The sequence below is a fragment of the Apodemus sylvaticus genome, chromosome 8, assembly GCF_947179515.1.
Source record: "Apodemus sylvaticus chromosome 8, mApoSyl1.1, whole genome shotgun sequence".
NCBI lineage: Eukaryota > Metazoa > Chordata > Mammalia > Rodentia > Muridae > Apodemus > Apodemus sylvaticus.
In genome coordinates, this window is record NC_067479.1 from 81,579,882 (window position 1) to 81,592,417 (window position 12,536).

The following is a 12,536-nucleotide window of genomic DNA, read 5'->3' on the forward strand; positions in this document are numbered from 1 at the left end:
ATATAGACATACCCCAATGAGTAGCAACTTGGGGAATGTTAGTTACTTGAACAATACCCAAAATGTCTGCAACACCTGAAAGATCAAAGTATGTGTGAGAAGCAATCCCTCCCTTTAGAAGCTTCTAGAAAGCTACTTCTTAATTGCAATTGCCGTATTAATTGAACAAACAAAAGTGTATTTGCATTCGGGCATATCCCCTTAAGTAAATTTCTTCAATACATTTTAACACTTTAAATAAAGCTCCATAGCGGGGCGTTTGTTTCTGTTCTGCTTTGTTCAGTTCGTCCTTATAAAGAATACTACTTGCTAATATCTACCAAACCACATGGTACCTGCTATTTTCTTTTATTAGTTCACTTAATGCTTATAAGAACATTAAGAAATAAAAATTACTTTCAGACTATGAAGGACAAAACTGAGGTACTGGCGATTAAGCAATTTGACTATGGCGTAACTACTATGAATCCTGGGCCCTGAGAATTTCTATGGAACCTGCTGGTCCCTACATTTTATGAGGAAACCTTGACCCACAGAGAAGATTGGCTTCTTTCTTAAGACCCCAGCCTGTTTTTAGGGAAGGCCACAGGAAAGTCTTGTCCTGAGATGGGCTGGTTATAGGGGAAGAAGAATCCAGCTTTCTCAGTCTTCTTTTTCTTCTGCCGTCTAATAACCTGTGAGCCCGGCAGGTTGGCTGATGCCTACAATCCCGGCACCAGCAAAGCTGAGTCGGACAAACACAGCGGGTCTGAGACTACCTGGGGCAGACAGAGTAGCCACTGATTCCTTGGCCTGGGAAACCCCTGAAGATGTGTCAATTTTTTGATCCTGTATCACGTTGCCATCTGCAATTTCTTGTAGGAGAATCATACAATCACAGTAGGAAAAATAAATTCAAAGGGGAAAAAAATCCCATCATGTTTTAAGCAAGTTTATGGGTTTCTGTTTGGCAGCACTCATAGTTACCCTGGGTGCACGCAGCCGACAGGCTGCAGGTTGGATGCACCTGCTGGGACAAGTCTTGTTTAGCTGGAAGCTGTGACCACAGGCATCTACAGTCCCACTGGTCCTGTCCAAGACTTGTGAAGGAAGAGACAGATTGACATGGTCTGAATTTGGGGTCCATCACTTATGAGCTCTGTGACCTTGGAGGATATATAAAATATCAGTAAGTTCAGAGTCTCATCTACAGAAGGAGAGTTTGAAGTGGGTTGGTGTGAGGGCTCAAGAACAAAGGAGAAATTATGGTAATATCCACATGAGAAAACTAAGGGTCTAGGTTATTACAAACATGTCTTCTAATTTCATTTTAAATTGATCTGTCTTATTACTTGCAAAAGTTAGCCGTGGTGCTGGTGAGTCCATCGAAGCATTCCCCTATAGTTTCGACGGCACCTAAATGGCAATTTTGAAGACCCCATGCCTTTCTTAATTTGGGACCTAGAATCAAGGTACTATGCAGTACAAGAATCAGAAATGTTTTTTACTGATCCAGGGAGTGTAAATCTTTAACCTTAACATCCAGGAGGCAGAGACAAGTGGATCTCTGTGGGTTCCTGGCCAGCCTAGTCTGCAGATCAAGTTCTAGGACAGCAAGAGCTATACAGAGAAACCCTGTCTCAAAAACAAGACAAAACAAAAAACCAAAGAAACAAACAAAACAGAACAGGAAAAAACAAAAGAAAGCAGAAATATCTTCCCTGCTATGGACCTATTTGGTGGGTTCTGGACATACAATAACTGTTTATAAAGCTTTACTCGAAAACACCCCTTCCCTACTTAAGAATATTGTTTCTATTTTTAATGGTACTTATTAGCTCTGAAACTACACATAAAATAACTTTTAAAACAGGAGTATTCATTGGCCAGGTATAGTGGTATATATTTACAATCACTACCAACTAAACCAAACCACCCACCCAAATCAAAACAAATGTAATTTGTTACTTGGCATAACTGGGAAGTGGGAAAAAGAAAATACAAGGAGGATTCAGTCAGCAATTATGCTGATGGGTAGGTTGGTTGTTTTGCTTTTATTAAAGCTGGGTCTTTCTCTATATAGTCCTGGTTGTCCTCAACTCACTAGGTAGACCAGGCTGGCCCTGAACACCTAGAGATCATTTGGCTGCCTCTGTCTCTTGAGTGCTGGGGCTAAAACATGCACCACTATACCTGGGTAGTTTATATCCATCTAAAATAGGGAAGAAAAAAAGTACAGCTGTCCCCAGAGATAGCAGATGAGTTTCCCCATCAAACACCTAGAAATCCATATTAGATTCTAAATAAGGTTTGTCAGGGAGCTTAATTAGAAACTCCCAGACTGTTTTTCACAGACTGGTTGGGCCAATGGCCACTTTATTGTCTGGGTTTCAGCAAAATGAGACAATAGCTGTTATTCAAACATTTGGGTTAAGAAGAAAAATGAACAAACAACCCCCCCACACACACACACAAAATTCATTAAAGCAAACGCCTTGCCTCCAAGGACAACAAATGACTGCTGTTGGTGAGTTTAAATATTAAGGAACACATTGTGTTAATGATTGAAGCAACAGTGATGGATGCAGTGGCCTCTGTGAGCACTGACTCTGCCCTTCAACCTGCTGTGGGAGCACAGAGCCTGGTGCCCCAGGGGTAACGTAATAGAGTAATGTAATGTAATGGAGTTTTAATTTTGTGTTGTTGTTTTAAATAATTAATTGTAATTTTGGCTGCGTTAGAAACTGTGGGTTTGTTTCTCAGTCATCTTCTCTAGCTGGTATTATCACCATACCTTGAGTAATCAGAGATTAAAAAAGAAAGTGTACTTAGAAATGATTTCAAATGAAAGAAGGTCGATTTCAAATGTAACTTCACTGAAGTTACAAAGAAACAGGGAATTGTCCTCTAATTGAATAGAAGCGGAGACCTGAGCTGATATTTCTGTTTGGGTGAGAGAGGTGACACTCGCTGGAATGAAAGGACTTGGCCAGGGGCACACAGTGTGCTCCAGGCTGAGGAAGGTCAGGATGTAGCTCTCAGCGCCTTCCAACCTGACATTCCTTCTCACCCTTTGTCTCTGGCCAGGAGAATACAGGAACTCGTTCCTGTTTGTTAAATTCTGAAGGTGTGTAAGTGCAAAGGTCAGATGAGACGCACTAGGTCAAGATCTGCTTTGTGGTGACAAGGGGGGGTATAACACCCACCTCGGAGAACAGAAACCAAGAACCGGAAATTGCTATCTTCCAGCCCTTCGGGAGCTACCTGGAGCTCAGGCCTGCTGGCCTCACCCCTACCCTGCAGCTTTGGCTTTAGCAGAGGCTGTGATTTCCTTCAGTGCTTTGGGCAAACGCCCTCAGCCTGGCTCACCTTCCCTATTCTTGTTTGTAAAAACAAAGATGAAGCTGATAGTTCCTTCCCAGCTCCATCAGAGGTAGTGGGTGAAATTAGCCCGTGTTGGGGAAAGTTTAAAAGCCGGCCTCCCACCTCCCAGCCAGTATGATTACCAACTCTTATTCTTACTGCTGTTATTATTATGAAAGAATCAATTCCTCATTTGTCTTCTTTTAAAAAGGGACCAAAGGGCGCTTTTTTTTTTTTTTTTTTTTGTCTCTACACAGCCTAAAAGGCACTTGCCTCTCTGTGTTACCTTCCTGAAAGGTCACAAACAAACAAACATAACCAATCTGGCAGTTAAGAAGTCTTCAGAGTTATAAATATGCTTTTCTAATTGTCTTACAACACTTAGACCTGATTGCGCCAAGTGTCTGCAAACCACCTCTGTGCTCTTGAAAGGTTAGACCTGGGGAACTGATGGAAGGTACCCAATTTAAGGGGGGAGGAGTCTCAATGTCCACAAGAAACAACTTAAAAATGTTTTTTTTTTTTTTTTTTTTTGCGGGGGGCGGGGGGGGAGTCACCTCCTAATAGTTGAAGAGGTATCTCCTTCGGGCACACAGCCCTGTTCACAGCCTGTTTCTCAACGTTTGGGAATCCTTTAACAGTTTACGGAAGGCCACCCTTTAAACCAATCCAACAGCTCCCTTCTCCATAACCTGATTTTAGAGGTGTTTCATTATCTCTAATTACTCGGGGTAAATGGTGATTACTCAGTGTTTTAATCATCAGTTTGGGCAGCAGTTATTCTAAACTCAGGGAAGCCCAGACTCCCATGGGTATTTTTGGAAGGTACATAGACTAGTTGGTGCATGCTTTCTAGTACCTCTTGCACGTGGTCCCCAGGTGAGCCCCGGGCTGCTGCTTCCCGAGCTGGAGGCATTGGTGTCCCAGCCAAGGTGGCAACTGAGGGTTGGGGCGCTGTGCAGGCTTCCGGACCCGGGCCTGCCAGGCGAGGCGAGGCCTCGTGGCTGGATGGGAGGATGTGGGCGGGGCTCCCATCCCCAGAAGGGGAGGCGATTAAGGGAGGAGGGAAGAAGGGAGGGGCCGCTGGGGAAAGACTGGGGAGGAAGGGAAGAAAGACAGGGAGGGAAAAGAGAAGGAAGGAGGAGATGCGAGAGGGTGGTGCTGGAGGGTGGGAAGGCAGGAGCGCGAGGCCTGGCCCGGAAACTAGGTGAGTTCGGCATCGGAGCTGAGAGACCCTAGCCTAAGACGCCGGGACTACCCAGCCTGAGTATTTTGTCTCCGTCCCTGATGGGATTCTCGTCCAAACCGTCTGGAGCCTGCAGCGATCCAGTCTCTGGCCCTCGACCAGGTTCATTGCAGCTGTCTAGAGGTCCCCAGGAGCAGCTGCTGGCGAGCACGCTTCTGCAGGAACCAATGGTGAGTAGGGCAACCTGGCGAAGGGCGCTAGTCTGAGGGTTCGATGTGCACCGGTACTGGAGAAGCTGGGGATGCGGCTTAGGCTGTAACTGAGGCAAAAGTTGGCCTGTTCCTCCTTCCTTCTCCAACAGTGGTGTTGGAGGTGGGATGATGGGGCTGAAGGCACTTCCATATGTTATTGCGTCTATCCAACCTATTTTAGGGAGGTGCGGCCAGGAGAGGCGGGAAGGAGGTCATTGGGAGAGACTGTGAGGTTTGGTGGGTTTGATTCCCCCTAGACCAAAAGAGTGGGAGAGGAGGGAGTCAATTCAAAGTTTCAACACCAGTTGGGGACTGCAGCACCAGGAGAGAAAACCTAGCCAGAGCTAGCTTTGCAAGAGACTGTAGTCCTGCTTCGCTCTAAAGCGCGACCAGGATAGAGGGGTTTCGTCGAGCCGGGTGTCACCTAAACTTGTTCCCAACGCCTTCAACTCCCGAGAGCTAGCGAACTGTAGCTACAGAACTCTCACCCATCTCCTTGAGCTATTTTCTTAGACATGGGCACCCATACATTCTGCCTTCTCTCTCCTCCCTCCCCGGGTAGTGGAGTAAGGTTCGACGGATCGTGGCCAGGATGCCGAAAGGCTACCTGTGCGGGTCTTCTGCCATGTTGTGTCTGTGTGAGCGAGCTGGCAGGGTTAATGAGGAGCTTCGTAGCTCATGATGTCCCAAAGGGTTCGGAAATTGCTGGGTCCTTACACACACGCAGTGGAGTTGGACCCCCGGGACTCGGAAAGTTTCCCGCCACGGCTTTGGTTGATAGATTTTGAGTATCTCGGTTTATGAGCTGAAGGTTTTGTGAGATGTTGAATCACTAGCGGGGTCATATTTGGTAAACTGAGGCTACTATTAAATTTTGGCTTTGGGAGGAAATTCTGGGAAGAAAGTGAAGGGTAACTGCCGCCATGAACTGTATCAACCCCATTAAGAAAAAAACTACCAGGAGATGAAAATTAACTTTGGACTGTAGTTTTTAACTAAAAAGGAAAAAGTGGTTAGAGAGGGATTCTTGTGAACTTGAAATTGGAACAACTCCTTCGTCTGTTTACTGGGTTTTAATATCGAGAGCGCTCCCACACCGCCAGAGACTCCCAAGGGCACAGGATTGTCCGGGATCCCGAGAGTCGGCATTTCCACTCTGCCCTCGCTCCGCGTGCGCCGGGCACAAGCACACCCCCACCCCCGTCTCCTTTTCCCTTAAAAACAAATAAACAAATCAACAATAAGACCTTTGCCCTTTCCAGAGCTTTCCCAGTTATTCCCAGCGGCGACGCTGGTGAGGGGGTGGGGGGGAAGAGAAATCTCAGAAAGCTGCGCGGCTGGTGGTGAGAGCGGACCGTCGCTCAGGGGCGCCCGCGGTCTCTGCACCCAGGCCAGCGGTGCAGGATGGCGCTGGGCAGCCACCGCCGCCAGGAAGGACATGACTCTCCATCCTTTACACTTCTTTCTCAACGGTTTCCCGAAAGTGACCCCGGTCCTGAAAACTGGGGCGGAGGGGTGGGGGGTAGGTTGGAAACCGGGGGGGGGGGGGGCACGTCGAGTTCCTAAGTGAGGCAAAGAGGCCAGGTGGAGCGGGCTCTGGAGCGGGAGTCGTGGGACTGGGGTCCTCGCCTGGACCCCGCGCAACGACCTGCTTGAACAGAAGAGTTACGTTTCCTGAGGTTAGAACAGGCCCACAAATGTGGCATCTTAGGATAGTCAGGTCATCCCCGTCCTTGCCTGAGTTGTGTGTTGGTGAATTTCTTGAAGGAATCTTAGCTGCGATTCTGTAGCTGGTGCAAAGGAGGAAAGGGGTGGGGGAAGGAAGTGGAGCGCGGGGCGGGGGGGGGGGCGGTGAAGGTGGGGGTGGTTTAAAAAGTAAGCCAAGCCAGAGGGAGAGGTCGAGTGCAGGCCGAAAGCTGTTCTCGGGTTTGTAGACGCTTGGGATCGCGCTGGGGTTTCCTTTCCGCGCCGGGTCGGAGTTGTAAAGCCTTTGCAACTCAGAGATCTGGAAAAAAAAATGTGATGCTCTTTCTTCGGCGACGCCTGTTTTGAGCTCTGTCTGGAACTAGGAACCCAGACGTCCACCCCCTTCGCCTTGAATGGCACCGCCGACCGGTTTGTGAAGGATCTGTTTGGCTGGAGCGGACGTTGCGGTTGGCGGACACGGTGCGGGGACTCTGGCGGGGCTACTAGACAGTACTTCAGAAGCCGCTCCTTCTAACTTTCTCACACCGCTGACACCCTGACACCCCCGCGGCGGACTGAGTTGGCGACGGGGTCAGAGTCTTCTGGCTGGGGCTTAGATCCGCTAGGGGTCCGCTGCCTGTCGCTAGAAGCATTATTTGGCCTCTCGGAGACCCTGTGGAGGAAGTGCCGGAGTGTGCGAATGTGTTTGCCTGTGTGCGCGTTCCCTTGGAGGGTCTCTGCGCTTTCCTTTTCACGTAACTCTGTCGTGAGGCTTTGGGAAACTGTGTTTTCGGTCCCTCTCTCGGCTGCACTTAAGTCGTAAAGGGAAGCGTCTTCAAGTGCACCCAGATCCTCAGGCTTCAGATAACCCGTCCCCGAACCTGGCCAGATGCACTGCACTGCGCGCCGCAGGTAGAGACGTGCCCCACGTCCCTTGCGTGCCGCGACTGCGACCGAGAACCGCGCCAGCGGCTGGTGTCCCGCCGAGAGCTCCTCCGAGCAGGCGGGGACAACTCCCAGACGGCTGGGGCTCCAGCTGCGGGCGCGGAGGTTGGCCTCGCTCGCAGGGGCTGGACCCAGCCGGGGTGGGAGGATGGAGGAGGGGCGGGCGGGCTCTTCGGTGAGTGGGGCGGGGCCTCTGGGTCCACGTGACTCCTAGGGGCTGGAAGAAAAACAGAGCCTGTCTGCTCCAGAGTCTCATTATATTCAAATATTCATTTTAGGAGCCATTCCGTAGTGCCATTCCGAGCGACGCACTGCCGCAGCTTCTCTGAGCCTTTCCAGCAAGTTTGTTCAAGATTGGCTCCCAAGAATCATGGACTGTTATTATATGCCTTGTTTTCTGTCAGTGAGTAGACACCTCTTCTTTTCCCTTCTTGGGATTTCACTCTGTCCTCCCATCCCTAATCACTGTCTGTCCCTCCCGTCGGACTTCCATCCCAGTGTCCGCACCCCATTCTCAGGCAGCGCTCTCGCTCTCTTTCTGGTCGCTGCAGGCCAGACGCTCGAAGCGTACGGGTTCCTTTTAAAGCGCTCCCACTGTCTTCTGATCCGCTGCGTTACAAGAAAGGGGGAGCGCGAGGGACCAAAGAGATGAAAGGTCTGCAGGTCCGGGCTGTCCCTTGAGGGCTAACCACTCCCTTCCCCGTCCGGTCCCACTAGCCTGGGAAGGCCAGTTCCTTGCCTCATGTCAGAAAAAAAAAATTACCCGTGCTCGCTTTGGAATCACCCCTACTCTTCCCTGGGAACAAGACATTTTACTGAGCGTTTTCACGCAGCGACCACAATGAAATAAATCACAAAGCCACTGAGGCAGTCCCCTGACTCCTTTTCCCAGTCACTGGACCTTGCCGCCCGGTCCGAGCCCGGTCGGTGCGGCTCTGTTCTCCCCCTCCTCCTGTTCTCAAGCAGCTGGAAGTTGTGGAAATTGGGCTGGAGGGCGGAGGAAGGGCGGGGGGTGGTGGTGGAGGAAGAGGGGGTTGGCTGAAGGTCCGAAGTGAAGAGCGATGGCATTTTAATTCTCCCTCCCCCACCCCCCTTTACCCCCTCAATGTTAACTGTTTATCCTTGAAGAAGCCACGCTGAGATCATGGCTCAGATAGCCGTTGGGACAGGATGGAGGCTATCTGATTTGGGGTTATTTGAGTGTAAACAAGTTAGATCAAGTAATTACAGGGCGATTCTTACTTTCGGGCCGTGCATGGCTGCAGCTGGTGTGTGTGTAGGGAGGGTGTGAGGGAGAAAACACAAACTTGATCTTTCGGACCTGTTTTACATCTTGACCGATGGTTGCTACCCATATATGCATATGCAGAGGCATCTCTATTTCTCGCTATTGATCGGTGTTTATTTATTCTTTAACCTTCCACCCCCTCCCCCTCCCCAGAGACACCATGATTCCTGGTAACCGAATGCTGATGGTCGTTTTATTATGCCAAGTCCTGCTAGGAGGCGCGAGCCATGCTAGTTTGATACCCGAGACCGGGAAGAAGAAAGTCGCCGAGATTCAGGGCCACGCGGGAGGACGCCGCTCAGGGCAGAGCCATGAGCTCCTGCGGGACTTCGAGGCGACACTTCTGCAGATGTTTGGGCTGCGTCGCCGTCCGCAGCCGAGCAAGAACGCCGTCATTCCGGATTACATGAGGGACCTTTACCGGCTCCAGTCTGGGGAGGAGGAGGAGGAAGAGCAGAGCCAGGGAACCGGGCTTGAGTACCCGGAGCGTCCCGCCAGCCGAGCCAACACTGTGAGGAGTTTCCATCACGAAGGTCAGTTTCTGCTCCTAGTCCTGGCGGTGTAGGGTGGGGTGGAGCGCAGGGGCGGGGGGTGCGGGGGGGGGCAGCTGGCAGGGCAAGCTGAAGGGGTTGTGGAAGTCCCCGGGGGGAAAAAGAGTTCAGGTTACATCAAAGCTCCGAGTCCTGGAGGCTGTGGAACAGGGCCACTTACCTTCAAATTTCCAGAGCTGCCTCTAAGGGTACTTTCTGGAGGCCGAGTAGTGGTGGTGATGGGGGAGGGGGAATGCTGGGAGAAGCGGAATGACACCACTCAGACTTGGGCTAGCCCCAGCGGTGTGCTTTAGCTATATCAAAGCCGGGGGTTTCTGCCTGTTTTGTTCAAAGCTCCTACTGAATTTAATATTACAGCTGTGTGTTTGTCAGGTTTATTCAATAGGGGCCTTGTAATACGATCTGAATGTTTCCTAGCGGATGTTGCTTTTCCAAAGTAAATCTGAGTTATTAATCCTCCAGCATCATTACTGTGTTGGAATTTATTTTCCCTTCTGTAACATGATCAACAAGGCATGCTCTGTGTTTCCAGGATCGCTGGGGAAATGTTTGGTAACATACTCAAAAGTGGAAAGGGAGAGAGGGTGGCCCCTCCTTCTCTTTACAACCACTTGTAAAGAAAACTGTACACAAAGCCAAGAGGGGGCTTTAAAGGGGAGTCCGAGGGTGGTGGGGTGAAAGAGCTGACACATGGAAATTATTAGGTATCTAAAGGAGGTTGGGAGATACTTTCTGTCTTGGTGTTTGACAAATGTGAGCGAAGTTTTGCTGCTCTGCTAGCTGCTCCACTCCTGCTCCTTCAAATTAAAAGGCAAAGCCATTTTCTCCCCTTAAGTTTCCACTATTTAAGCAGAATTCAACCAGTTCTGATATTTTCGGGTTTTTTTTTTTTTTTGTTGTTGTTGTTGTTGTTTTGTTTTTCTTTTTTGTCTCAGAAAAGCTCACGGGTCTTTTCTTTTTTCTTTTCAACTGTGCCTAGAACATCTGGAGAATATCCCAGGGACCAGTAAGAGCTCTGCTTTTCGTTTCCTCTTCAACCTCAGCAGCATCCCAGAGAATGAGGTGGTCTCCTCTGCAGAGCTCCGGCTATTTCGGGAGCAGGTGGACCAGGGCCCAGACTGGGAACAGGGCTTCCACCGTATAAACATTTATGAGGTTATGAAGCCCCCAGCAGAAATGGTGCCTGGACACCTCATCACACGACTACTGGACACCAGACTAGTCCATCACAATGTGACACGGTGGGAATCTTTCGATGTGAGCCCTGCAGTCCTTCGCTGGACCCGGGAAAAGCAACCCAACTATGGGCTGGCCATTGAGGTGACTCACCTCCACCAGACTCGGACCCACCAGGGCCAGCATGTCAGAATTAGCCGATCGTTACCTCAAGGGAGTGGAGATTGGGCCCAACTCCGGCCCCTCCTGGTCACTTTTGGCCATGATGGCCGGGGTCATACCTTGACCCGCCGGAGGGCCAAACGCAGTCCCAAGCATCACCCACAGCGGTCCAGGAAGAAGAGTAAGAACTGCCGTCGCCATTCGCTCTACGTGGACTTCAGTGACGTGGGCTGGAATGATTGGATTGTGGCCCCCCCAGGCTACCAGGCCTTCTACTGCCATGGGGACTGTCCCTTTCCACTGGCGGATCACCTCAACTCAACCAACCATGCCATTGTGCAGACCCTGGTCAACTCTGTTAATTCTAGCATCCCTAAGGCCTGTTGTGTCCCCACTGAACTGAGTGCCATTTCTATGTTGTACCTGGACGAGTATGACAAGGTGGTGTTGAAAAATTATCAGGAGATGGTGGTAGAGGGGTGCGGATGCCGCTGAGATCAGGCAGTCCAGAGGACAGACAGACAGACAGACACACACACACACACACACACACACACATTCCCATCCAACCACCCACACATACCACACAAACTGCTTCCCTATAGCTGGACTTTTATCTTAAAAAGGAAAAAAGAAAGAAAAAAAAAAGACAGAAAAGAAAAAAAAACCCTAAACACTCACCTTGACCTTATTTATGACTTTACGTGCAAATGTTTTGACCATATTGATCATATATTTTGACAAATATATTTATAACTACGTATTAAAAGAAAATAAAATGAGTCATTATTTTAAAGATAAACTACAACCTTTCTATCTTATTTCCTGTCCCATTCTTTTTTTTTTTTTTTAGGTCGAGCTGAGGCTGGGGCTAGACAGAAAGTCAGAGGTGGTAACTGGAGGTGTATAAATTGTGGGGCAGGAACCGAGTGATGGCAGGGAGATGTAATTGCCAGGATGGATGGTCTCCGTTCCTATTTAACGTTAACAGGGAAGCCGCACCCCCTCCCATCTGGATGACACATGCCCGCAGAAACAGCGGATGAAAGCAGTAGATCAGATGAAAGAATTTGGTTTAGGATTTCTGACTCATCTTGGCTTTGCTCACCTGTCGTGGAGTGTGTTAGGGCCTCAGCCCTGTGGAAAAAGAGATGTCAACTCTAGGAGACTCATTCCCACCTTTTGCTTCATGATACCCCCAGAGTGTCTCCAGTCCTGGTAGGCATCTTTCTCTTTTTGAACCAAATCCAATCCATACAAGCACAGTCTCCTTTCAAGCAGGGCTTTGTTTTCACTGGGTTTTTTCCCTCTCCCTTCCAGACAGAGTCTCACTATGTAGCTCTGGCTGTCCTACAGCTCACTGTGTAGACCAGGCTGGCCTCAAACTCACAGAGATCTGCCTGCTTCTGCCTCTCAAGTGTTGGGATTAAAGTTCCTCTCTCTCTCTCTCTCTCTCTCTCTCTGTCTCTCTGTCTCTCTGTCTCTCTCTCCTTTTTGTTTGTTTTTAAGCTGGATTTTAAGCTGGATTTTTTCCAATAAAAACAAACAATAGGCCCTACCTTGAAAAAGTTTAGTGACCACTCTGTATGTATAATGTGTGGTAGGAGTCTCCATTGTTAAGGGACTGTTAACCTTCATTCCCCACATGAAGGCTTTCTTTCAAGTTCAGAATTCCAGGATTGTGTCAGGGAAGGGGAGCTGGCAATAGAATGAGCTACTGAAGGGTCAGTGTTTAAGTAGGTCCTGTGAAAGTGTCCTGATATTTCTCGTTTACTGAGTCATGGGTCTCTTGTCTTTTGTTTCTCTGATACCTCCTCCACCCTCCTCCAGAAACCAGACAGTATATGATCTGTCCAGCAGAACTGAATTTTGCAGCAGCAGGGGTTCTTCAAGGAGAAAGACTAATTTGGTGGCTCTGCAAAAGAATGATCTTAGCTGGAGATGTGGTT

General features: G+C 49.3%; 1 protein-coding gene across 4 annotated transcripts; it reads left to right on the top strand.

Moving 5' to 3' along the window:
• The first annotated feature begins 4,471 nt into the window (after positions 1 to 4,471).
• On the top strand, positions 4,472 to 11,351 carry Bmp4 (bone morphogenetic protein 4). 4 transcript variants are annotated; one of them, XM_052191705.1, is made up of 4 exons: positions 4,472 to 4,758; positions 7,689 to 7,813; positions 8,852 to 9,231; positions 10,229 to 11,349. In XM_052191705.1, the coding sequence occupies exons 3-4, from the start codon at positions 8,859 to 8,861 to the stop codon at positions 11,080 to 11,082; spliced, it is 1,227 nt and encodes a 408-aa protein (XP_052047665.1). In that variant the 5' UTR covers positions 4,472 to 4,758; positions 7,689 to 7,813; positions 8,852 to 8,858; the 3' UTR covers positions 11,083 to 11,349. The 4 variants fall into 4 exon arrangements, with proteins under 4 accessions (XP_052047665.1, XP_052047668.1, XP_052047666.1 ...); XM_052191708.1 differs by having other exon boundaries at positions 4,488 to 4,549; positions 8,905 to 9,231; positions 10,229 to 11,351; XM_052191706.1 differs by lacking the exon at positions 4,472 to 4,758 and adding an exon at positions 6,694 to 6,945.
• Positions 11,352 to 12,536: the final 1,185 nt, after the last annotated feature.

What these genes read in the sequence shown, in the direction of transcription:
- Bmp4 (XM_052191708.1), top strand. Translation starts at nt 4,488, where the DNA reads ATGCGAGAGGGTGGTGCTGGAGGGTGGGAAGGCAGGAGCGCGAGGCCT. An exon ending in AGGCCTGGCCCGGAAACTAG is followed by an intron (nt 4,550 to 7,688) that starts GTGAGTTCGGCA and finishes TATTCATTTTAG; the next exon opens with GAGCCATTCCGTAGTGCCAT. An exon ending in ATATGCCTTGTTTTCTGTCA is followed by an intron (nt 7,814 to 8,904) that starts GTGAGTAGACAC and finishes TATTATGCCAAG; the next exon opens with TCCTGCTAGGAGGCGCGAGC.